This window comes from Rattus norvegicus, chromosome 12 (genome assembly GCF_036323735.1).
Source record: "Rattus norvegicus strain BN/NHsdMcwi chromosome 12, GRCr8, whole genome shotgun sequence".
Classification (NCBI taxonomy): domain Eukaryota; kingdom Metazoa; phylum Chordata; class Mammalia; order Rodentia; family Muridae; genus Rattus; species Rattus norvegicus.
In genome coordinates, this window is record NC_086030.1 from 44,878,440 (window position 1) to 44,904,437 (window position 25,998).

The 25,998-nt window shown below is 50.9% G+C and overlaps 2 protein-coding genes across 5 annotated transcripts in view; both read right to left on the reverse strand.

Moving 5' to 3' along the window:
• Nucleotides 1-43: 43 nt before the first annotated feature.
• Nucleotides 44-21,035, reverse strand: Wsb2 (WD repeat and SOCS box-containing 2). 3 transcript variants are annotated; one of them, NM_001007616.3, is made up of 9 exons: nt 20,987-21,035; nt 14,644-14,812; nt 7,843-8,087; nt 7,573-7,704; nt 4,071-4,171; nt 2,631-2,803; nt 2,031-2,141; nt 1,817-1,924; nt 44-1,247 (listed from the first exon to the last, which is right to left on the reverse strand). In NM_001007616.3, the coding sequence occupies exons 1-9, from the start codon at nt 20,997-20,999 to the stop codon at nt 1,085-1,087; spliced, it is 1,215 nt and encodes a 404-aa protein (NP_001007617.1). In that variant the 5' UTR covers nt 21,000-21,035; the 3' UTR covers nt 44-1,084. The 3 variants fall into 3 exon arrangements, with proteins under 3 accessions (NP_001007617.1, NP_001402683.1, XP_063127281.1); NM_001415754.1 differs by having other exon boundaries at nt 20,763-21,035; XM_063271211.1 differs by lacking the exon at nt 20,987-21,035 and having other exon boundaries at nt 199-1,247; nt 14,644-14,846.
• A 2,697-nt stretch (nt 21,036-23,732) lies between these two features.
• Nucleotides 23,733-25,998, reverse strand: part of Vsig10 (V-set and immunoglobulin domain containing 10) — a 37,941-nt gene continuing 35,675 nt past the window's right edge. Inside the window, exon 9 of one of the 2 annotated variants that reach the window (XM_006249437.5) lies at nt 23,733-25,998. In XM_006249437.5, coding sequence (XP_006249499.1) covers nt 25,943-25,998 — 56 coding nt within the window. In that variant the 3' untranslated portion in view covers nt 23,733-25,942. The other variant, NM_001271336.1, reaches the window with a different exon arrangement.

Here is a 25,998-nt window from a genome sequence, read left to right on the forward strand (position 1 = left end):
CTTTGCTTCTTTCGTAATAGGAAAAAAAAGGACAGAGACAGGATTTTTTTTTTTCCTTTTTCTTTTTCTCTTTTCTCCCTTCAATGAAAGCCTCATTTGCAATGTACTTCTTCAAATAACAGAGGGGATCCTGTGCACACTGCAATGTTAGCACTGCCTCCATAAAGCATCAATTAAGAAAGGCCCAAGAGTAGGATGCTGTTTCTTTTAAAATAATTTAAAATATATTAACTTTCCTAAGGCAGATTTTGTGTGAGGCGTGTTGAATAGGTAGCTGCTACCGCTGCCAAAGAACGGTGCTTGGAAGGGGCTGTCTGTTCTGGGCAGTTGGAGTTGGAGGGTAAATCCCGTGAGGTCAAGCAGCAGAGACAACGCACGTGACAGCACAAGCCAGTGATGTCAACACTGACTCCACACGGCTAAGACTTGGCTCACAACTGGGCCACTTAGGAACCCTGGTTCTTAGAGACAATTGAGAAAACACAGTTGTACCTTAGTATCTGCTGAGAAAACACATAAATATGATGCTGATAGTGGCCGTCTGGCCGTCATGCAGTTGAGGAACACCTTGTATGATCTGATATACTCGCTTGTCCTTTTCTATACATGCACACCACTGTTGAAAGGAAAATAAAAGCCGGCTAGTGTTTGCTGAGGAGCACAGCCCAGTTTGTGTGCAGCTGAGTACGGAAGCAAATATCAAAGTCCCTCTCACCAGAACAGAGGGAACTTCAAACCATGCAGCTGCTGCCTGGAAATAGGCTGCAGGGACCCTACGTGGCAGGCACTTCCCAGTTAAGGGAGTGTGGACTTGGCCACCACCAGAGAGGCTCTGGAGCCTGCTTGCTTTTATTACCCACACGACTTCCACAACTGCACTTGGCTTCAACACAACTAGACTGACAAAGGCTGCTCACAACGGACGAAGGCGAGGTAAGGCTGGCACCACGGAAGTGGGATCACTCAGACCTACTTGCACATGCCATGGGGAGGAAGGTCCACACTGGTCCAGCGTGGTCTGCCTGGCTCCATCCTCGCCAGTCCCTTGTACTGGTTCTGCTGCAGGAGATGGGGGCTGGCACTGCTACAAAGTCCTGTACGTGAGGAAGTCTTTCATCTTCTTGGGGATTGGCAGTGCTAGGACTTGATACGTAGTCAGGAAACGTCGGAGGGCTTTCCTGCATAAGTGCTTCAGTGAGGACAGGACTCGCGGAGCCGTCCAGAACTGGACATGGCCATCTCTCGTCCTGAAACAACAGAGGCTAGTGCTTAGCAGCCCCAGAGAGCTGTTTTCATTATAGTGGACAGTGGTGGTTCTGGGTTGACCTGAAATGGAGACTCCAGAAGCTGAAGTGCGTCTGGACGAAAGAGACTTCAAACTCTGGGTAATGACTGCTGTGTGGTGGTGTCCTTAGAACCAGGATGTGACCCATGCCTGTGGTCCCAGCTGCTTCATAAGATTAATGTCGGGTGAAACCCAAACCCAGGAACTCAAGACTAGTGGGTTTTGAGACTTTCCAAAAACAATAAAAACACCCTTGATGACAAGAGCCTAGCGTGAGGAGGTTCTGAGTAACACAGTAACAGCCAGTACCATTACCGACTACAGATGTGATGTGAAGGTGACCTCAGCTGTAGACTCCCGTGTAAAAGCTCCCTGTGGAACTGGCCATGCAGGTAACATGGACCATACACAGGTCTCTCCTTGCATTTACACTGACTACTGACATCTGTAAATGACATCACTAGTCTAGACACTTGCTTCATGGTGTCCATAAGAGGCACTGCTGTCCACCGGGTCAATGCAGATACATACCCTGTGGCAATAACTCCACCGTGTGGGAAGAATGTGCAGCAGAGACCATTGGTCATAGGAGCAAAGGCAACGGGAGCCTTCAGTTCCAGAGCCCAGATCCTGAGGAGCCTGCATGGGAGAGAAGTGTACATGTGGGCTGAGGTGGGGGGCAGCAAGGGAATGCCTACCACTGCTTGCAAGTGCCAGCTCTAATAAGCTCATGCGTCCTCCTTACCTGTCGTCTGCCACTGTAGCAAGATATAGGCCTTCAGGGGAGAAGCACACAGACCGCAGGGAGCTCATGTGGACATCACTGTCATCCACGGGAGCTTCGAGCTGAGTGTGACTACAAAGAAATAACAGTAGGACTGCAATGCTGGCTTCCCTCCCCAGAATCCTCACCTGCAGGCAGCACATCAGATTCCCCGGCCTGTGCTCCTTGTGAAATGTGCAGCAACCACACATTGGAAAACACTCCCTCAAGTGCTCCTGGTGTCTCGAGACATCAGGGCTCCCAACACTTCCGTGTGTAAGGTAGGTCAGCTCCACCCAACTGCCGCAGGGAGAGCTGACCCGAAGCTGATCTGGTAATTACGGAACTACTATCATTTGCTTCTGAAACAACAGAAGCGGAGGAGAGAGTAGAGCAAGCTTGTGAGGACGGGGATTTATCCTGGAGGTGACAGCTGACGAGGGTCACTCTGGACGGTGCTACAGTTAACAGGTGGGACAGTCACTGCTTTTCTATGACTTGGAGAGAACACTAAGTGAGCCAGCCAAGCTGTTCCTCCCAGAGCCCAAGGCGTGTGCATAACCAACCCCACTAGGTCCTTACTGAAGTGACCTCAGCCTCTCGCCGGTGTAGGGGTCCCACATGATCACACTGGTGTCATACGAAGCTGTAACGAGCAAGGCGGAATCGGGAGAGAAGTCACAGGAGACAACACTGCTTTGGTGGCCTTCTAGTTTCCGGATTAGTGTGTAAGATCGCATGCTCCACAGAAAGACCTGCAACAGGACAGACACGGGTTTGGTGAGGGTAGACGCAAGGTGCTTAGACCCCAGTGGCAGGCAGAGAAACCCTGATGCTGCCCTCAGCCAGGGAAAGCCGAGTTCTGTCTCTACAGCCCTCCTGGGACCCTTTATGTGGGTTTAAACAAGTATTTAGAGACTTGCAATGAATTTTAAGAGAGCACAGGCCAGGCTGGCCTACAGAACGCTGTCTACTCAACACTGCAAACTGCTTTCTGACCCTTGCTTGAGATGGGGCAGCAGGGGTGAGGAAGACCTCCGCAGTGGCACCTTCCTCTATGAAGCCAAGCATAGGATCAGATATGCAGAGCAGCTCCCTTCCCAGACCTTCAACACCTTGCTTAAGAACCCTGGAAATCTGGCCATGACTACATCTGACCAAGCTCTTAACTTTACACCATGATGAGAGTCATCAAAATAAGATTTCCTTTTTTATCTTTACAAAACTCTGGAGCACAGAGATGGGGCTCAGAGAGCTTGCTGAACACGTCACAAAGCCCTGGGCTCCATCCTAGCACTGCATAAATGGGCCTGGTGGTGCAGGTAGGAGGATCGAAGAGTTCAGGGTTAGCCTGGGTTATGTTACCTCTTACCCTGTCTCCAAAAATCAAAGAAAAGGAAATGCTTCACTTCCATGAGCTCTGCCAGCTGCCCTTCAAAACTGTCACATCTGAGATCAGTTAGGTGACACAAGCAAAAGAGAAACTACCTCTCCAGACTGCCCCAGGCTCCAATGTCTTTAGAACACAGCAGACCAGCACTGTTCTTGTCGGGTTTGGGCTGGAATTCTAATCATATGGAGTCAAACTGGAGAGATTCAAATTCAGGTCTGGGTGTGGGCTGTGGTTTTTTTTTTTCAAATCCTGGACTCCAAAGGGAAAAAAGGTCTGGGAATACTGCACTTCACCTTCTGGAAAAGGAACCTCTTCCACCCACTTCCAAAGCCTCCTCTCCATGGTCATGGTCATGCTCCAGCCTCCCGAGTGTTGTGTGGGGGCCTGAGCCAGCCAGCCACCTCTGCTGGGACACACTGGCAGATGGACTGTGACTTAGCATGTGCATGCACACTCGCGCACGCACACACACACCTCACGCAGTGCACACACATGCATGCACACACACACGCGTGCGCACACATGCACACACACATGCATAGGCGTGCACACTCACGCACACACGCTCGCACACACACAAGCGCACACACACACACACACACACGCACGCGCACACGCTGGAGGCTTACCGACTTCTCACCAGCGGCAGAGCACAGCATGCTGCAGTCAGGGGAGATGGAGCAGCAGTAAACCCACTGCAGATGGCCGGACAGCACCTGGATCTGCTTACCTGCCAGAGAAGAACAGAAGGCCATGAGCCCTCAGAAATGAAAGACCCAGGAACACCTTCTAGGGCTCAGCGCCAGGCAAAGACCCACATTCTAGTGCAGGACAGGAACTGTGACAAACACTTGCAAATCAAAGGGACAAGCAAACACCTGCAATCTGTGGAGGCAGCGGCCAAGAAGCCAAGGGCGCTCACCCCCTGCAGCTTCCTCTAGTCTGCAGGTGAGGATGGCAGCAGAGACCGTCCTTTCAAGACCCCAGCACTGTACTCACTCACACCTATCCAGGCCTGACAGCCTCTCACGGCTCCCTAAGGGGCGCTGTTCAAGGGACACACAGAAGGACAGTCATGAGAGGTGTGCGCTCTGAGGTCAGACAACCTGGTTCCCAGTAGAGTCTGCCACTGCGCTATGCTCTGACGGCATGGTCAGGCACCGAGCATCATCTTCTCAGGCCTGGACCTTCCCAAACCCCAAGGCTGGCCGGGCCTACATGAGGATGAGAGAGGCAATGGGGCCCACGCCCAGCCTGTGGTTCAGAAGGAAGAGAAACTTCCCCACATGGTATTGCTTAAGGAAAACTGCAATATACAGGAGAAAAGATGAGGAATAAAATTCTATTTTTTGTGAAATGACCTCAAAACCCAATGTGCGTGTGCTCAGGAGTGTGTTCCGAGTACAAACACTGTGGTTCTTGACATGGGTTAGCAACTGCAAGGGACACGTGGAAGACGCAAGCGAGGGAAGGCGGTTGGGTAAGAGGAGGGCATGGAGAGCAGAGGCTGTGAGTGATCAGTCTGTCAAGCCAGCTGTGCTGCTTCTACGGCAGCCTGGCTGTGGTAACCGGATGTGTGGCTCGCGCTAAGTCAGGTTAGCAGGACAACCTGGGGCCTGGTAATGCACCTTGTCCTCTTGTGGCTCTCAGCAGCCACATGGCAGCTCACACACATCCTCAGCTCCAAACCCAAGGACTCTGACAGCCACCCTGGCCTCTGAGCACCAGGCACATGAATGGTGTGCATACACAGGCAAAACATTAAATACAGTACACTTTAAAAACAAGAGACCCCCCCAGTCCACTTTGTTCCACCCACAGTCGGACCCCCCCCACCTGGTCCACTCTCCCCCAGACAGCAAGGGATTTACTGAGTCTTCCCTCAACCTTCCCATCCGGTGTGCCCAGGCCTCAGCATTTGGGAGGAGGAAACCGTCCAATGAGGTCCAGGGCCAACCTAGACTAAGCCATCCGGTGAGGAAGCCCTACACACCCAGCATGGAATATGGCCAAGCTGGGGCTGGGCACAGTGGTGTAAGCCCTCAATCACAGCACTTGGAAGGCAGAGACAGGCAGATCTGTAAACTGAAGGCCAGCTTGGTCTATGCAGAAAGTTGCAGGAATACACACAGAGACCCTGTCTTAAAAGTGCAGCAGGCGTGGGGCTGGGGCAGCTTAGCTGTGGTGTGTCCAGGTCCTTGCTAGCAGGGCCAGATTCATCTGCTGGGTTTCAAGCTCCCGTATCAGATAGAAACCACAGGGTGGGGTGTCTTAGTGAGTGAGGAGTCTGGATGAGGACACTCTAAACACCTCTGTAACTGTTTATCTACAAGCTGCTATGGACTGTGGGGACCCCAAAATTCATAGGATTCAAACAATCTCCAAGAGATGGCATTTGGAATGGGGTCTTTGGGAAATCAAACTGGTCCTGAGAAGGAAGCCCTCAAGAATGGGAGTAGTGCTTTATGCAAGAGAGCAGACCTAGAGAGCCCTGTGTGTCTGCGATAGAGTCATCTATGGACACCCCACCCCCCCGCGTCATCAGCCATGTATGTGTGTCTGTGATAGAGCCATCTATGGACACCCTATCCCGTCATCAGCCATGTATATGTGTCTGCGATAGAGCCATCTATGGACACCCCGCCCCCCGTCATCAGCCATGTATGTGTGTCTGTGATAGAGCCATCTATGGACACCCCGCCACCCGCGTCATCATGTACATGGCTAAGACTTCCTTGGTCCTAAGACTTCCAGCCTCCAGCACAGAAGCAGCTGTGTGCTGATAAGGCCTCCAGGCTGGGGCATGTACCAGGGAAACCCGTACTAGAGCACTGACCAGGATTCTCAGTACTAAGAAGGTAGGAGAAATCCCTCCTAATGGATTGAGACTGGCACCGGCCCAGTCTCACTGTTGGAGAATTCACCTCTTCTAGGACTGACTCCCTTGCCATTTCTTCTCTCTACACGTGGGTTCTGGGGATGGTACTCGGGTCATCCGGCTTAGCAGCAGGTTCACTTACCACTGAGCTATCTTGCCTTGCCAGCCTGGATCTATGGTCAGTCACAAAAAAGCCATATGTGTGCCATCTGTGTTCATGGGTATGTGGGCTGGCTGCGTATCAGTGCATGTTGCTCACAGGAAAGCACAGTCTGAATACTCAGAAGTGCTACTGCCCTAGGTGTATGTGATCTAGAACAGGCTTCACGGCTGCCTTATGAGCTAGCCTGTGCACTCTACATGCTGAGCGGCACTCCACGCTCAGTCTCCTTACTAGCTAGCCTATGCACTCCAGATGCTGAGCGGCACCCCACGCTCAGTCTCCTGAGAAGCCACTTCTAAGCTCTCTAGACACTACAAGTGTTCCCTGGAGGATACTTAGTGCCTGCTCCTTCACCCGGAGCCCCTGGTCTGAGAGCAGTCCTGAGGGGGCTTCCTGAGATAAAAAGAGGTGCCTTTCAAGTAGGATCTCAGCCTAGAGTAACTGTCTCTCAGCGGGTTGTACAAGCTGTGTATTGCAGAGTCCCTCTCAGCTCTGGTGTGACTCCTGAATGGTGAGAGGGAAGAGGAGTTTATGGCCATCATTTTCCCACAGATGGACAGGAGGAGAGAAGTCACTCCTGGGAGCTGTCCTCTGGCCTCCACGTGCAGGCTGGGGCATGTGATAGCACCCCCCCCCACACACACACACACATACCCTGGGACAATGATAGTAAATTTAAATGTTAAAGACTGTACTGAATCTAGTCTTCTTGTCAGTGATGCCTACAGGACATACAGCCACTGTTCTCAGAGTATTTACAGCACACTAGGGACTGCGAGCCCTCCAGAGCCCACTTTTGGACGATGTGAGGTCTGTGCAAATGCAATGGCAGCTTACGTGAGAGGCATGAGCACTTGGGGGTTGGCGTCCTGAGAGGGTCTTAGAGTCTGCCCTTGCAGGGCAGCTGTGCAGTGAACTCCGATAGTAAAAACACCTTCAGCTCAGTACTTGAAGGCCACAGGGTGGCTATGAGGCTATCTCAGGAGGCTTTTGGGTGAGGCGGAGGAGGAAGGGAGCTCACGGGAAATGGCCTTGCTGAGATGAAGGCTGCAGTCAGCACAGGACTGAGTGGTTCAGCCCCTCCCCCTACCGTGCTTATTCAGGTCCCAAATGCGAAGAGTCTTATCCCGGGATGCAGAGACCAAAATCAAGCTGCCATTGGGCGTGAAGCTCAGATCTCTCACAACATCCTGGTGGCCAGAAAGATTCAGCAGCAGGAGCCCTGGAGGGAACAGGTCGGTGTACGGTGAAGGCAGGCTCACTGGCTGGTGCCCACTCATCAGCCACCTGGCAGTTGGTGGGGCCTGACTCACGTCAAGAGCCCACCGCCCTGGACCTAGCACTAGCCAGAAAGACCTACCTGTCTGCACCTCCCAAATCTTGATCTGTCCGTCGTTGAGACCTGTGGCCAGGATCAGGCAGGAGACATCAGGCACCTGGGGATGGTGACGGAGCCAGAGTTTCCTGCTGGGTGGAGAGGGCCATGGGCTGAAGGCCAACCCCCATACAATCTGGCCACAGTCCAGCGTCTTCTCCTTCAGACTGCCCCGTCCTTTTGAATCATTCTTGCTGCTTCGGCTTTTGGCTTCGAATCCTTTAGGGATACTGGGCAAAGCAGACATTTCTGAATGAATCTACAATTGTAACACGTCAACCACCTTACCAGCCAGACTCTCAATTCCTTGAAGTTACTGCTGGCATTCGATGAACTCTGGAATTGATTCAGTTCCTTTTGGAATCCACGGGACATACTTCTCCCCATGAGAAAGTGTATAGTGCAGTGTGTGTTTAGAACCAGGACAGACAGAACCTGAGTCCCTTCTCTCTGCTGTTCCCCTGCCCATCAAGCTCGCCTCCAGCTCAGATGCTCCAAAGGAGGCTGAAGTGAACCCTCTCTTGTCGGTCCAGCCCACGCTTTACAGTGCAGGGGATGGTGGGGCTCCTCCACGGGACACCTAGCTCGGGACCCATCCGAAGAGCAGTCAGCCACAGCACAGCTCACAGGGCACTGCCCTTGGGAATCTCATCTCAGTCCTGACTTTTCCCATTCCCCCGGGAGACAAGGCCAGGAGAGGGAAGCTCAAGGCACAAGGCCCTGTCCACCACTGCACCCAGTGTGATCGCAATGGGACAGGTGAAGTAGATGGCTCTAGGGTTCGGCCTGAAAGCACAAGTTTACTATTCCTCAAAATGTACCTGACCAGCAGACAGTAAGCTTCACTTTTCTGGGCTCTGTTGACTGTTTTTGAATACTCAATTGGAGGAAAGCAGATGAGGACACCCAGATCCCCAGACAGGCTCAGATTTACTCCATGAGAAATCCTATAGCAACCGCGCACATGCCCTCTCTGCTTTATAGTCACGTGCCCTGAAACGCTGCATCAAGCCCCACTGCTGTCAACTGCACAACACATACATTTTAAAACGGCCACAAGCTCATCTGCACAGATGCTCCAGCCTACACTGGAGGTCAGCAGAACACACCCAGGCCAGCCGCTGTGCTTTTGCTCCAGCAATTCTTTTACTTGTCGTATTTTACAAGTCAATGTATGTTGATGAAAAAAACTATGCATACTTAGAGTGTACTGCATGCTGGTGTGATGTGTGATGTAGAGACGAAGGGTGAATGCCTCCAACACGCCTCCCTCACACTTACTACTGCAGAGCATCAGAAACCTGTCCTGGAACACCTTCCAAATGTACATCAGAGTCCAGAACTCACCCTGCCGCCAGGGCTCTGCCGCCCTGCCAACATCTAGCCGTTTGCCCCTCTCCCCCTCAGTAGCCAGCATTGTACTCCTGGCTCCTGAGTCTTTTCCTCATACAGAAAGGTCGCATGTCTTTGTGCCTGACTTATGTTATTCCTTATAAAGTCTTCTGGGTTTACCTACATTGTAGAAATGACAGGATTTGTTTGTTTGGTACCACAGAGTCCTGGCTAGGCTGGAACTCAGAGATCTGCCTGTTTCTGCCTCCCGAGTGCTCAGGATATAGATATGCCACTCCATTCCCAACCACTGACAGGGATTTTATTTTATTTTTTTTTCTTTTTTTTCGGAGCTAGGGACCGAACCCAGGGCCTTGCGCTTCCTAGGCAAGCGCTCTACCACTGAGCTAAATCCCCAACCCCAACAGGGATTTTAAAAACAGAGATTTTGCTGGAACTCTGGCTCCCTCATTTCTGTGTAGAGTACAGTAAGAAGGAGCTGGACAGTGAGGGCAGAGCTGGCCCACAGAGCCTCGGGAGCCATCAGGAGAGAGACTGCTGTCCTAGATAAAAACAGCACTGGTGAGCTGGAGGACAAGGCCACACAGAGCTCAGGAGGCCATAAGTGGTTCAGGCCCCTCCTCTACCATGTTAATTCAAGATCCAGATGTGAAGTACCTCATCCTCGGATGCAGACACCGAGATCAAACTGCCCGCTGGCCTCTGGTCTCAGTGACTGATGCTGCTTCATCATCAGGCCTCTGTCATGGGTCCTGACCAATCCATACCTGCCTGACCGGGGTTTCTCATCTTCTCATCTTGGTTAAGAATTTAAAGGCAGACCACAAAAGACGTGTAGTGGCACACGCCTTTAATCCCAGTGATTGGGAGGCAGTGGCAGGCAGATCTGAGTTTGATACCAACCTGGTCTACAGAGTGACCTCCAGGCCAGCCAGGACTACAGAGAAACCCCAACTTGAAAAAAACAAAGAAGCAAAGCAAAACAAAGCAAATAAGGGGCCACAGAGGTAGGTGTATAGTCCTGCACACCTGTAGTCCTGCACACCTGTAGTCCTGCACACCTGTAGTCCTGCACACCTGCAGTCCTATACACCTATAGTCCTGCACACCTATAGTCCTGCATACCTGCAGTCCTATACACCTGTAGTCCTGCACATCTGTAGTCCTATACAGCTGCAGTCCTGTACGCCTGCAGTCCTGCACACCTGTAGTCCTCGCACCTGGGAGGCTCAGGCAGGAGGATCAGGAGTTTGGGACCAGTCTGGTCCACATAAGGAGAACTCTGAGAAAAGGAACAGGCCATGGAAGGGGTGGAACAGCTTAGACCCCTAGCTTTTTAAAAATAAAGCCCTCGCTTCTAGAGCTGAATGACGGGTGCACTCTACCACTTCACTCCAAGGGATGAGGAGTATTTATGGATTGTTTCATTAATATTGTGTCTTTCTAGAAAGGGAAAGCCATATATAGCTCAAAAAAGGGTTATGCTCTTGAGAACTTTGCAGTTTGTCCTTGTGGCCGACATAAACTAGGACAGACACAACGGCACAAGTGGTAGTCTCACTGTCACGAACAGGCTCTTCACTGACCAAAGCTTGGGGAGTGGTACAGGCCTGCACTGAAGCCTCTGCATTAGAGCAATTTACTTCTCCAGGTCACAATGTGAGAGCTCTCAGCAAGCATCCTAGCCGGCATGCAGAAAATGCTCTGGGTGCCTGAGTGTGCTACTGAGTGTGTGTGCCAAGGAGAAACAGACACTGGAGGGAGGGTACGGTGGACGCTCAGAAGAGGTGCTAATGGAACCAGAGGCTCTAGCAGTGGTTTCCAACCTGTCCCTGAATCCCCTTGGGGGTCAAACACCTTTCACAGGGGTGGCCAAAGACCACTGGAAAACACAGATATTTACATTATGACTCTTGGTAGTTACAAAGTTACAGTTATGAGCAGCAGTGAAGATAACTTTATGGCTGGGGGTCACCACAGCACGAGGAACTGTACTAAAGGTGGCAGCGTTAGGAGAGGGAAGAACCACCACTCCAGAGAGGTTTCTCAAGTCTGGGGCAGATGAAATGGCTCAGCAGCTCAGGAGCTTGCTGTCAAGGTGACAGCCCAAACTTGACGCTGGGACCCAAAAGGTGGAAAGACACCTGCAAGTTGTCCTTGGCCTTCTATGTCTGCGCATGCATGTACACACACGCACACGCACACGCACACATGGGCACGCACACACACACTCATGCACACACATGTAATTTTTCTGCTATGCAAACCATTATTCTTGAAAGTAGTGTGCTGACTACTGGACAGGAGGTGACACTCACTAACAAGCGTTTTCTAACAAAATGAGGTGGAGACAGGGCTCTACTGTGTAAGTCTGGCTGTCTTGGAACTCACTATGGAGACCTCTGCCTCTGCCTACCGTGTGCTCCGACTAAAGGCGCACTTCACCATGTCTGGCTAATAGGATTTAAAAAATGTCTAAGAGCTGGGTGTGGGGACTCACACCTCTAATCCCAACACTTGGATCTCTAGGATCTGAGGCCAGCCTGGTCTATACAACTTCCAGGACAATGAGGGCCACACACAGAGTCCGTGGTGTAGCTCCATTACAGAGTACCCTTCCCACACAGGCAAGGTCCTAGGTTGGGTCAACAGCCGAACCAATAAGCCCTAACAAGAATACAACATACCGATTCCATTAACTCATGACATGCAGAAACAGCAGGAGAGCCAGAAATAAATGATGAGAACTACTCAGCCTGGAGCCATGGCTGTGTGACAGAGCCCTTCCAGAGGCCTGGTCCAAGGTCCAGCACAGGACAGAACAACTCCCAGTCCAACCAGACTTTGACCACAGAAAACAAGACACCAGGAATGACTGTGTACTTGCTTCTGAGAAAGTCCCATGGGTCATATCATACACACTTCTCTACTGTACACACCTGTCTCGAGTCATACCCTGACGGCACATGACAGCCATCATGGCACCGTCACGCTGAGCTGCGTCCTGTTTCCTGCTCGGTGGCTCAGGCTACTTCCCTGCCTCAGCCTCACCAACAGTTGGAGTGACAGACACACCGCCACGCCTGCTGCTTTTAAAAAGAAGCCATTCACTTGCACTGCACCGGATTTTTCTTCAAAACCCGTGCTATCTCTCCAACCAGTGGTTTCTCACCTAACATACTAATCATGCTTATTTTGTTTTGGTAGATGATACAGAGAAAAGACAAACATGTAAACAGCCCTTCCTGGTTTATTGGGTTATGGAAGGAGACTGTGTCTGCCTGCATCAATGGGTATAACTGAGAGGGAGAATAATCTAAAGGAAAACAACAGCACAGAGTAAAACAACCAAAGAAGCTTCCGACAGTAAGCCCCCCAATCTCAAACCTACACACAAAGAGTCTCTAGCTCTAGGTACCACATTCGTAGAGAACGACCTTGACCTTCCCTTCCTGCTACACAAAACACTAATCCAACTCACTTTTCAGGGTGAAGCCACAGGAGGCAGCCCACCAGTCACTCTGGACACCAGGGATTCTTGGGAACTGGGTTCCAGCAAGTGGGGACTGTATAGCTCACACCCTGCTCCCCAGCAGTGTGAGTTGTCCTAGGACAACCAGGACTTTTGGTGGCATTTCCAGTGTCAAGACAACAACTTCCCACGAATCGCACCTGAGCATCAGAGTGCACCTGAGCATCAGAGTGCACCTGAGCATCAGAGGTGCACCTGAGCATCAGAGGTGCACCTGAGCACTAGAGGTGCACCTGAGCACAGAGGTGCACCTGAGCATCAGAGGTGCACCTGAGCATCAGAGTGCACCTGAGCATCAGAGTGCACCTGAGCATCAGGGTGCACCTGAGCATCGGAGGTGCACCTGAGCATCGGAGGTGCACCTGAGCACTAGAGGTGCACCTGAGCACAGAGGTGCACCTGAGCATCAGAGGTGCACGTGAGCATCAGAAGTGCACCTGAGCATCAGAGTGCACCTGAGCATCGGAGGTGCACCTGAGCATCGGAGTGCACCTGAGCATCAGAGGTGCACCTGAGCATCGGAGGTGCACCTGAGCATCGGAGGTGCACCTGAGCATCGGAGGTGCACCTGAGCATCGGAGGTGCACCTGAGCACAGAGGTGCACCTGAGCATCGGAGGTGCACCTGAGCACAGAAGTGCACCTGAGCACAGAAGTGCACCTGAGCAGTACCGATGAGAAATGCAGGAGCAGCCAGGACAAGCTCCATGTACTTCAGAGCCAAATGAAGAAGATTTAATGAATAGATGCATACAGCCTGAATAGATCCGAAATACAGACTCAACTGAATAGATAAACACCTCAGGACGGAAGGAAGACACATCAACCAGGAGAAAAACACTGGCACCACCGGAAACTACAAACTAAGTTAGAAAACCAAGGGGAAAAAAACACGAAGCAAAGACCCAGAGACCAGAGGGAGGAGGAATTCTCTGAAGGAAGGAAGGACTCAGAGATTCATTAGCACAGGAAAAGGCTCAACAAGTAGCCAGGAAGGAAATGCAAATCTGACTCCTCCACCTCACACCAGGAGTGCCAGGCTGGAACAAAGAGAGGACCAGAGTCAAGGGTCTCAAATATGAAGACCCCACGCAAAACTTCCACTCCCTCAGGAGTCTAACCCTGGAGGCCTGCGCCTACTGGATGTGTCCAAACCATTCAGGGCAGAGATACTCACTAAGAAACCTGTCAATCGAGTCTGGCACCTCACTAGTATGCGCAGAAACAGAAGTGAACAGTACACACACACACACACACACACACACACACACACACACACACACACTCTCCAAGTGCCAGGCACTATTTGGAGCTGTGTTAAAAGAGTCCCATGCAGAAATATCCTAGTAAAAAGCCCAGGACAAGTGCCCACAGTTGGGGCATGTGACACAGTGTTGCCAGGTCAGAGCCTTGGAGGACAATGGAGACAGAACTCTCTCTGAGGAAGTGAAGTGCTGTAGAACTGACTCTGCTAGTGGGTGCACAGCTCTGTGCAGACACTGCACCATACGTACACGATCAGTAGTTTTTCTCTTGAGGAGGAGTCACACCTAGGGCAGGCTATCCTTCCCCTGGTGGCCCTCTTGCCTCCATCTCCCTAGTACTGACTACAAGGTCACAGAGCACAGCTAGCACTATATACTTCAAATGGACAAACTGTATGGGGTGTCACTTCTAGCTTCTGTTCAAAGATTCAGTACAAGGCCAACGCTCTCTACAGACCAGGTTCCCTGGGTCCAGAATGGGGGACTTTGGGTTCTCATGATCAAGCCCTCAACTGTTCAGCCCTTCTTTGCCCACCTAATCTTGGGAAAGACTCCCAAAGAGTAGGGAACAGCCTGGAAAGTACCCAGTTCCCCGCCACAGACCTCCTTCACTCCCCAGGGTATAAAGAGGACTTACAACTGCTCCTCTAAGGGCCAGGGTACCAGCTTGACCACGCAGTGTCCTTGAGACCAGGCGAACCAGGAACCATCTGGAGAAAAGGCCACACTCCAGGTTTCACAGCTTGACTTCCAATCAAACTGGTGGGGGCGCCCGGGCTTGAGTTCAGCCAGCAGTAGGGGTTCCTCTGGCAAAGGAGATATCATACTTCAGAATACACTCTCCCAGCCTGACCACCAGACTAGGGAAACTGCTGTCCGCCCAAGACTGAGAGAGAGGAGTTGTTGGTTAAATGACCTGGGGCAGTAACAGTAGCCACAGGCTACATTCCACTGTGCTTACTCAGTGGCAACCCTCCCCTCCCCATTGTGTGACTCAGAGTAACCTTGGTGTGGTGGACTTGGTGAATGAAGTCTCCTTTTTCTGTGAATGCCTAAGCAGGAAGAAAGTGAGAGGCAACTGTGTCTCCAATGAACGCTCTTAAGGTGCCCCTCAAACGGAACCTGGTGCCTTCCACCCAAGGCTTCCTTCTCATGCCAGGATCCCCCTCACTTCCTTTTAGAACGGACTTACTGGCTCCGCTTCCTCCTTCACCCAGTCCTTTTAGCCCTGGTTTATCCTCATCTAAGTGACTACTAATTCTTGTGTCCCAAGGGACCCTGCCAAAGCTGAAAACACACATTAAATATATCCCAAGGCTCCCATCTGCCTGAGCCCCAGTCTGCAGCTACACCCCAGCACTAAGCCCTCCAGCAAGCAACTTCCTACTTTAACTAGTCCTTAGCCCTGCAGAGTCAAAGCCCCTTCCCCATTTACATCCTGTTCATTTTTTAGGAATCACACCTAGGACTACTGACAGGCAGTACCCCAACTCCCTACTGTCAAAAGGAAAGAAGCCCAACCCTATTTCATGTTCTTGTAGACCTGCACGTAAGCATTTTCCGAACCAAGATGACTGCACTTCCCTCCGAGGGCTCCTTCTATCGCCTAAGAGTAGGCAGTGTTTGTTCAACCCAACCACAGTTCCCCTAAATGCCATGGCTGACTTTTAAGTCAGAACCTGAGGAATGAGGGGTTTTAACCTTTTCTGCACATCCCACAGTAGTTCTGAGATTTAACACTCTTTGTGAAAATAACGTCGTTTTTGAAAGTTGTGTTATGCGTGTGAGGTTTTACCTGCACGTACACTGGTACCACATATGTAGTGTCCATAAGTCAGGAAAAGGGAGTTAGGTTTTCTACAACTTAGGTCACCATGTGGGTGGTAGGAACCGAACCCAGGTCTTCTAAGAGAACAGCCACTGCTCTTCAGAAAGTGATCTAAACAAGCTATATTTCATATATTTCAAAACCTGCTTTTATGTATTTTCTTATATTTGGGTCTCGAAGAAATTGGCATACACCTCACAAGGAAGAGCTTTCCAGTTAGAGGAACGGCATCTTTTCTAGGTACATAGAACGTTTGTTTCCCACTCGAGGACAAGGGACTGAGGTGCACGTTTTTTGCATATCAAAGCAGACCTGGCCTCCAGGTACTCCCAAGATCTCTCAGTCCTTACCTGGCATACCCTGCCCCCAACTTTGAACTTTCCAGCCCAAGGACTGGGCTGCCCTTCCCCTAGAGGCTTCTCTCCATATAATCAAGATAATTTGGGGTCTCTCTCTCTCTCTTTCTTCCCCATCTCCTCTCCCCATGGCTTCAATCCTTGGGGCCAGTGAACTCGCCCACTAGAGAGCAGCTTCCCAATAAACTTGCTTCTAATATAACCTACTCTGGTTTGAACTGACTCATTTTACTGGTGGAGAAATAATCTGTGACATAATCCATGAGATCAAAGGTTAGCATGATCTTGGTGAAACAGAGGTTAATGATTCACATATAAAACACACATTTTCTGCTACGTATATAATAGATAGGAAAACACATACATGTATCTCTTTAAGGAGTTACATGATTGTGTGTGTGTGTGTGGCATAAACATACCATAGAGCATTGCAGGAAGAGGTCTGAGGACAATTTTCAGGAGTCAGTTCTCTCCTTCTATCATGAGTTTTTGTGACAAGTGCTTTAAACACCCACTGAGCAATCTCACTGAACCAGCAGATACATCTTATTTAATAAATAAGAAATTAATTTCTTAATTTAATTGCTAGAAATTAAAAACTTCAAATAGTGTCTTAATGCATCATATCTTGGCTTTATAAAGAAATCATTCATTGCTTGAGGTTCTACATGGATATACAGGTTTTTTTTTTTAATTTATTTATTTATTATCTATAAGTACACTGTAACTGTCTTCAGACACTAGAAGAGGGCATCAGATTTCATTACAGATGGTTGTGAGCCACCATGTGGTTGCTGGGATTTGAACTCAGGACCTCTGGAAGAGCAGTCAGTGCCCTTAACCACTGAGCCATCTCTCCAGCCCGGATATACAGGTTTTAATACATTAAGTCTAGACTGCTGTGTGTGTGTGGGTATGTGTGAGAGAGACAGACAGACAGACAGATCAGACAGACAGACAGAGACAGAGAGACAGACTTAAATGGCTCCTGCCAGAGATATATATGTGTGCTTGTATCTGGAATTCTCTTGTGTATGCAAACACATGTCTATGTGAAAATTACTTTGTGGACATGAACATGTTCTGGCCTCAGTGTCAACATGGTAAGGCTGGGAAACTGTGTCCATCCTGGTACATTTACACCTGACTCACTTCCTCCCATAGGCACGCATGCACCCCATCCACTCTTCTGATGCGATGGCGCTGATGGCACTGCACACAAAACAAAGGGCTCAGCCTTCATTTCTCTTACTGCCCAGACCTCATTCACCGTCAGGTTCCGGCAGGTCTGTCTCTGAGAGCCTCAGCAACCCTTCCTTTCCATCTCTATGGCTACTACTTGAATCTCTCCAGCACCACCTGTTGCCTGGTCTAGCAGGCAACCTTCTCCCTGCTCTCGGGCCCTGCCCTGGCTCCTTCTCAGTTCTCCCTATTGCTTAGCTCATAGCCTCTCTTACCCTGATTCTGCCCTCAGCTCCTGCGGGACCAGGAGCCTGCTCTCTCACTAACTGACTAAGCTCAGTTACTTCCAACCTCAGCACTTTGCACCAAGTGTTCCCCTGTTCCTTTCACAGCAAGGCTTCTCCTTGACTGCAACTCATGTGTCTGGCTCAAAGGACAGTTCCCTCAGGCCCTTAATCCAGTGCCTCCACAACTCCTCATTAATTCCTTTCTAGAAGTCCTCACTGCTGAGGTCATTACCACCACCACCACCACCACCACCACCACCACCACCACCACCTCAAGCACGAGGAGGTTGCTCACAGCAGCAAATCTTGTCTGTCTGTACCCAATGCAAGCTGTCAGGCTACCAGGAGATACTTAGTGACACACGGACATGCAATACCTCTTTAAATTCACAGGAAACGGAGTCCATGAGACTACCAAGATGCTTGTGCCAGCGTGCACGAGGAGTTCTTAAACCCTAGCCCTGTCTGGAATTCATACTCTATTTCTGGGATTTGGGGTTTCATCTTTTGCTATTTCAGGTCAGGAATCTAGATTCTAAAAGAAGAATCCAGTCCTGTCTCCTGGAGTCTGGGCCCAAACTAAACTTGGCTACTGGAAAACAAAACCATAATTAGTGCAGAACTTCAAAACAAACCAAGCAGAACTGGGGTGATCCAGCTTCATCTGAAGTGTACCTGCATGGCCCTGTGTGGCTGGGTTGGAGCTTCTCACATTACTACGCACTGCACACTTTCTGGACACCCAGTGGCACATGGATACCAGGGAAGGCTGACTCCCAGGAGTGAGGGCTCAGTTAAGCTAATGACCGTATGTACTCCTTCACGCCCTTAGCACTTTTCTCAGTGAGGGCTCTCTGGGAAACCTGACAGCGATTTTCACGAACATAACTGTTATTAACTGTAGCATCATCCTAGGTAAAGGAAGTTCTGTAAGCTTTGACCAACATTCCCCTAACCCTTCCAGGCTTTCCAACTAAACAAGGGTATGTACAGTCAGGCAGAATGGAAGGAGATTTATCAAAGGCTCTTCCCCACAAGGAAACCCCCTTTCACAGAGATGGAGGCAGGAACACGGCCGGCAGCAAGCTTGGTGATCCTTGCTTCCTGCCAGGGGACCTTTGCACTGCTAGGTCCTCCGTCAGCTTGGAGAGTTTTGACTGGCTGCTCCATCATAACTGCAGGGCTTTGTGTCCCTGTCACCTTCTTGGTGACATTCCTAACTCACCAGGGCAACTAAGGCACTGTCATTTAGCTTTCTTTACACTAGGGGATTCTGGGTTGCATGTGTGGTTAGCGTGCATCTGGGGTCTACTTCCTCCTCAAACCACCTTGCCTGTCTGTCACTAGTCACCAGCCACAAGCAGTTCCTGAGCACCCGAAGTGTGGCAGATCTGTTAAGAATATAACACATGGAACTGGAGAGATGACACGGCCGTTAAGAGCACTTGTTACGGGTTGGGGATTTAGCTCAGTGGTAGAGAGCTTGCCTAGCAAGCGCAAGGCCCTGGGTTCAGTCCCCAGCTCCGGGGAAAAAAAAAAAAAAAAAAAAAAAAAAGAGCACTTGTTACTCTGGCAGAGGACCTGTGCTCAATTTCCAGCACCCGAGTGGTAGCTTACAATTGTCTGTAACTCCTGTTTCAGGGGATCTGATGCCTTCTTCTGGCTTTTGCGGGCATCAGGTGCAAAGACATACGTGCAGGCCAAACACTCGCACACGTAAAATATAAAAAAGTAAATCTAAGAATAGCTTTTTAAAAGTATAAAGTACACACCACGCTGTAAAAACTCAGTGGTAGCGATGGCTCAGCTATTAAAGTCTATAAGCGGTTTTACTGTTCCATTCCCAGAATCACCTGGCGCTCACAACCATCTGTAACTTGGTACAAAGGCTCCGACGCCCTCTTCTGGGCCCCTCAGGCATTGCACGCACCACGTGGTGCAGACATACTGGCAGTTTAAAAAAAAACGCCCACACAAAAATTCTTCAGTCTCCAAAACATTCCTATAATTTTTGTTTCATCACATAAATGAACCAATTTGAAATATTTCAGATGTTATCCTTTTTAATTTCAACTGTTTCTTTTTTAAAATTACATATTGCTATTATATTACTGTGGGCCAGCAAGGACCTAGAGGATACCCGGAACATACCAGATTCTCAATAAATATTGGTTGAATGAATAAATTAATTATAACCACCGTTCTACTGTTTTCTATTGTAATCCTTTTACAATAGACATTATTAAGTTTGAAAAGAGGGTAAAACTCTAGCCTAGTGTCCGGCCTTTTTTAACAGGAGCTGGCAGCACCCCTACAACACAACCGTCAATCACTAGGAAAAACCTGCACTGGAACAGATTCCTATTTAAAAAGGAGTCTGATCACAGATTGCTTTGGGATACAACTTTTGAGGCATCAATAGAAATGAGAACGGAAGCTATAAAAAGAGTCACAGAAGAAAACAGTAGGGGCCATTTAAACAGAATTCTATGGGGAAGATACTGAAAGGTTTAATCTAGACAATCTAGACGGAAACCCGGAGAAGAGCTGCCGTGACACCTTTCCCTGAAAGCCTGGCTCCTGCAAACAAAGAAATGTCATTTCCTAAATGCAAAGGGGACACCACTCCAGGGAATACCCTCCTTTCAAACAACCCACCCGGCACTACAAGCCAGCGGGTGCATCCAAGTCCTCCAGACCTAGGGAAAGCTTCTACTTCACTGGAACAAGTCTGAGCCCTAGGCCTTGACTCCTAAAATTCCCCTATGGAAACTGCCTTTAAGTTCGGGTATTTGGGAACCCTGGAGTCTGGCATCAGGCCCCCCCAACCCCACACCACTATTCCGTGAGCAGATCGCGGGGACAAGGGTCCTTCGGGGAGAAGCCCCCCGGAGGGGGGAGGTGCTGCAGGTCTAACCATGCCTAGCATCTCTGCGCATTCCAGGCGGCCAGCAAGTTCATCCCATGCTCTCACTTTGAGCTTTCGTGGTGACAGCTGTGGACAAGGGCAGGGCCAGGACTGGACCTCACCCACTAGGGTGTCGGGTCCTACGTGTCACCCCGGGGAAGTCTCCCGGGCCCCACCCCGTTCCCAGACACCCACCCAGCGGCCGCCGCTACTACCGAGCCCGGGTGGGCGCTGAGGCCAGGAGCCCGGCAATGCCGCAGACGACCAGGGCCCGGCGTCCTCCCAGTGGGCTTGGGGAATGCGGCCGTCTGCCCGCCCGCCCTCTCCGGTCCCCGCGGCGGCAGGAGGCCGGCGGACGCTGCTGTCAGCGAAAGTGAAACAAAGCTGCGCTCCCGCCCCGGTCGCCGCCCCGCACTCACCTCCGGCCTCCATGAGGACGCGCGGCCCGCCCCAGGCGGCGGGCGCCTCAGCCCCCAGGGCCGCGGGCCTTCATTCCGCGCCCGCGCCGCCCGCCCCCGCCCCGCCGCGGCCGCGCCCGCCGCCGCCGCCGCCGCCGCCCGCAGAGGCCATCAGCTGCTTCCCGTCACATGGTGGCCGGCGGGGGCGGGGCCGGGGCGGGGAGCGCGCAGGGGTACGCTGGGCTGCGGAGGTGGCGGGTGGGCCGGGGAACGGGGGCCCGGGGGAACGCCGATCTGGGGGGAACGCCGGGCCGAGAGGACGGGAGGCGAGGGGGAACCACGGACTGAAGGGAAGCGGGGCCAGGGAAAGGCCGAGCCGAGGAGAAGTGATGCTGAGGGGACACGGGGCCCGGGGAACTGAAGGGATGCGGGGCCGGGGCAACGCCGTTCGGAGGGGAACGCTGGGCCGAGGGGAAGCGAGGTGGGGGAAGGGAAACACCGGACTGAAGGGACGCGGGGTCGAGGGAATGTGGGACTGGGGGAACGCGTGGCCGGGGGAACACCGGGCCGAGAGGAAACGGTGCAGAGGGGACACGAAGCCGAGGGAACGCCGGACTGATGGGACTCGGAGCCCGGGGGAACGCTGGGCTGGTGGAAGCGGAGCTGAGGGGACATGAGGCGGGAGAACACCGGGTCGAGGGGAACGTAGGGCTGGTGGGACACGAGGTGCGGGGAACACTGGGCTGAGCAGGCGGGAGGCTGAGAGGACGTGCGAGGGACCACGAAGCGCCGGGAACACCGGGCTAAGGGAACGTGAGAGTGGAGGGGTGTGGGAGGAGGGCGGAGAACTAAGACACGGGGCTGGGGGAACGCGAAGCTGATGCGACGCGGGACTAAAACACGAGGCCGGGCAGGATGGGGGTGTGAGATGTGACAGCATCTAAAGTGGAAGCCTAGAGTTCCAGTAAAGATGGGAGCCAAGGACTGGGGATGGCGTGGAGAAACCTAAGGGACATCTCGAGGCTCAGGGAAGCTGCTGGGATCATGATGCTGGGGTGCTGGGAACTGGGGGTCAGGTGGGAGCCGGAATGCTGGCCTTGACAACAGCCTGGAGAGGGAGGAGTGCTGGAGAGTCCAGCCTGGAAAAGCCAAGGGGAGGGACGACAGGGGACGTCCCCAAACCCGCCCCCCCCCCGAGATTTTCCTCCGAATGTCCTCAGACGGTGGTGTCTTGGTCCTGGCCCTGTTTATGTCAGGTGGGTTTAACTTGGAGCCAGGGTAGGAGAAAAGGGGGTTTTAATAGTTGCTTTGGTTCCTGTAGTTGTTCCTGGCTTTGGAGTTTCCCCTGGTAGTCTCCTGTCAGCACCCCCACCCCCAAACTCAAGGTCGCTCCAGTCCCTTTTCCTGTTCCCAGCCCGGACCTTTCTCAAAGTTCAATCTTCCTATTTCCTTCCTTTTTGAGTCATGGATTTCTTTCTTTCTAATGTGGAGCCAGGGAAGGAAAAGTGATGGGTTTAGTCATCGCTCTTCCATGTTTTGTGAGTCTGAAACCTTGCCTCTACATTCTTGCATTTGTATGGTTCTCTCTTCCTCTTAGCTTTTAGTCCAGGCATACTATTCTATGACCCAGTTCTCAGAATATATCCGAGGTTTACCAGTTGTCTGTTTTGAGGACATCTCCACCCCCCATCCACTCACCCACCCATGTTCATTTATGTTTTCTACTTGCCTGTCCTCTCTCTTGTCCTCCATTTTTACTTAACAGCTCCCCCATTCACTTTTGGTATGTAAAGTCATTTCTTTATAAACATGGCTTGTTCCCCACCCTCAGCCACAGGTTACCGTTTTTATTTCTGATGTCCTTGATTTCCTTAGATCCCAATTCTATTCTTCAGACTTACCCTTTCCAGTTCTTTTTAACCTGCCTTGTTTCCCCACCTCCACCATTTTCTCTTCAGTGATCTCCATTAGTACACACTGCAGAGGCCAATGGTATTATCCCTAATGTGTTTGGGTGGTTTTATCTGCATGTGTCTCGGTCTGCACGTGCTTGTGGGGTCTCCGGAGACCAGAAGAGGACATTGGAGTCCCTGGAACTGATCGACAAATGATGTCCCGTGGGCAGAGGAAATTAAGCCCAGGTCCCCTGGAAGAGCAATCAGGGCCCCGTTCCTGAGCCATCCCTCCAGACCCTCCTTTCTTTGCTTCATCTCCCAGATGTCCGTTTCCTGATGTCTTCAAAGTCTCATTTTTAATGATTTGGTTTGTTTCTATTTTGAGGTGCTGGAGACTGAACCCACATGTAGTTAATAAACACGCTTGGTGAGCTACACCCTTTCCTGTACTTAGGCACTCAATGTGCACAAGTCATGGAAAACAAAGTGGTAATGGGGGCAAAATAAAACCGCCTTTTCAGCACTCTTTACAAAGGGGTTTTTACATGCCCATTTATTTATCTCGTGTGTGTATGCAGCTAGTTGAGGGGTCCACGGTATGCTTGACATCAGGGGACAACTTATGGGAATTGGTTCTCGTCAGCCACGTGGGTCCCAGAGATTGAATTCAGGCTTGTTAGTCACCTTTACAGTCGAGTCACCTGGCTACCTGGTGCTGCTTGGTTTTTAGACCAGGTCTCATTCTGTAGCCTAGGCTGTATTAAATCACCCCAATCCTGCCTCAACTTCCCAAGTGCAGGGATTACAGGCACTGGTGTGAACCCCCGTTCTTTACACCCACTAGTAAGGCATAAGTCGAGAGCACTGAAATATATGTTTTAAAAAAGTAACTTTATTCTTTATTCCAAAGTCTTAAAAATTTATAACCTTGGAACTAAATTCCTCCCAAATTTCCCCTTTGAAATGGTAAGGTCAACCACGTTGAACCGCCTGCGGTTTTCCTTTGCAGCGGCCGGTAGGCAGTCCTGTGGTGAGAAATGCGATTGGCACTTAGTGTACAAAGCCGTACCCAGTGAAGATGACGCGTCCTTCTATGATTGTGAGAAATGGAGCTAATGCCAAAGCCACAGGCGTGCAGAGCCCGTTTCCCATGACTACTGGATTTTGAGGGAAATCAATGTGATTAAAACGACCATGAGGCGGTTTTCTTCCTACTTCTAACAAGTGGATCTCTTGAGTTAACTAATGTGTGCAGATAAGAATTATTTTTTTAAAGAGCAACACACAAGTTGTACTTTCCCATGTAACACCTTTATCTATAATGCCTTGAGATCTGGGTATGGATCTCACTAAGGGAAAGAGGGAATGTGGGCTCCAGTTTTTCACAAGTCCTTAAAGCCCTTGAGTGCCTGGGCTCTTATGTGAACCTGCCATTTTATAAATGTGCACACAGGCTAAGAAAAGCGACAATGATAACTGGCCAGGGTATCAGAACAGCATTTGGCACCAAGCCCTTGAAGCTCCCATATGCTAGTGGAAAAACCCTCAAACATTTCCTGCCACCAGGTGTGTGCACGAGAGGAAGCTGTGGGAAGCACCCAGTGATCTCACGAACGTTCACCCTGTTCCCAGCTAGCAACTTCCCATCTGACTTCTCTTTTAAAGTTGCCTCTGAGCCACAGACAAACTCAGAAACTCTATCATGGGGCCTCAAAGGAAAGGCCAGCTCCCAGGACTGATGGCAACCTGAGTAGCCCGCTGTGAAATGAAAAGATCCAGAGTGATGGATCCAGTGCTTGAGGCACCACAAAGCAAGAGAACTGCACTTCACAGCTATTCCCAAGGGCTCCAATGGATGGGCCACGCCAGGAGTGGTTTCTTCACTGCAGTCCCTGCACTCAGAGAGAACAGAGAGCCCCTCCCCACCGTGCAGGTACTTCTGTTAACCAGACTCCTCAGGAATCTTGGGCCCCAGCGTTAGGAGGTCCATAAAGCCTTAGATCATGTCCTGTTTGAGCGGGATGTGCACAAAATATAAAATGCAAATTTCAAGTCAGATTTTCATGGTTAGCACAGACTTATTGCACCCTTAGAAGATCCCTGACTTCAGAACGTTTAGATGAAATTTTAAAAAAAATAATAAAAAAATCCCCAGAACCTAGGCATCTCAAGCTGACGTCATCACCCACTACTTTCTTTTGAAACATGTCCTAGTAAGTAGGATGGAAACATACTCCCATTTCCAACACACAGACAATGAGGCCGAGTGGACCATCTGTCCAGTTCATACCCAGTGATGCTGTTAGGAAATGTTTCTCTTGCTTATAGCACAGGACACATGAAGAGAAGCCTTAGGCCCATCGTGTAGTAGGCTTCTATAACTACACGCGGCTCTGCTCTGTACTCCATGAAGGCTATAAGGAAAGGTGCACCTCTCTAGGGGAAAAAGCATAGTTGGGGTGGGGGGGGACTGAGAGTCTACAAAGAAGGCTCCTGCAGTAGCTCTTTGGAACCCCTCCCTGAACTACCTTCTCCATCTCTCAGGAGCTTGGAAAGCTGGTACTTCTTCACAGGTGATGCAAAACAAGAATTCAAGCCTCAGTCTGACTCCCAGGCCCAATGCAACTGTCTTCTGGTAGCTGCCACCTCCTGTCTGCCCAGAAGGTGCCTGGTTCCTCACCTCAACGGTGACTAAAAAGCCCCGCTTCCATATTCGTGTTGGGTAAGCAGGCTACAAACCTTGAGTAGTGGCACAGTGCACAGGTACCAAGCCCCCCACCCCTCCCCAGCCCCCAATCAGTGTGTCACAGTAAATGACCTGCGTAGAGCCAGGTGTCACGGCCAACTGTCCCCTCAGACACCACTGCAGCTTCGCCCCACACGGGCTGCTCCTTCCCAGTGCACTTCACAACGCTGAGGTGACCCACACCAAATGAAAGCAGTGGGAGATAAGGGAAGGAGAGATGTGTCTGCTGCAGAGACCCCAGCAGTCCCTAGCAAGCTCCTCTGGGCAGCACGGTGAGGGGGCAGCCAAAACAGACCGAACTTGCAAGACAACACTGACAGTGGAGCATCCTTTTCATCAGACTGGTTTGTCTTCCTCTTCAACAATGTCGCTTTGCTGTCCGTCACTGTCAT

What these genes read in the sequence shown, in the direction of transcription:
- Wsb2 (XM_063271211.1), bottom strand. Translation starts at nt 14,831, where the DNA reads ATGATATCTCCTTTGCCAGAGGAACCCCTACTGCTGGCTGAACTCAAG. An exon ending in GATTTGGGAGGTGCAGACAG is followed by an intron (nt 7,705 to 7,842) that starts GTAGGTCTTTCT and finishes TGTTCCCTCCAG; the next exon opens with GGCTCCTGCTGCTGAATCTT. An exon ending in TTGGGACCTGAATAAGCACG is followed by an intron (nt 4,172 to 7,572) that starts GTAGGGGGAGGG and finishes CTTCTCTGGCAG; the next exon opens with GTAAGCAGATCCAGGTGCTG.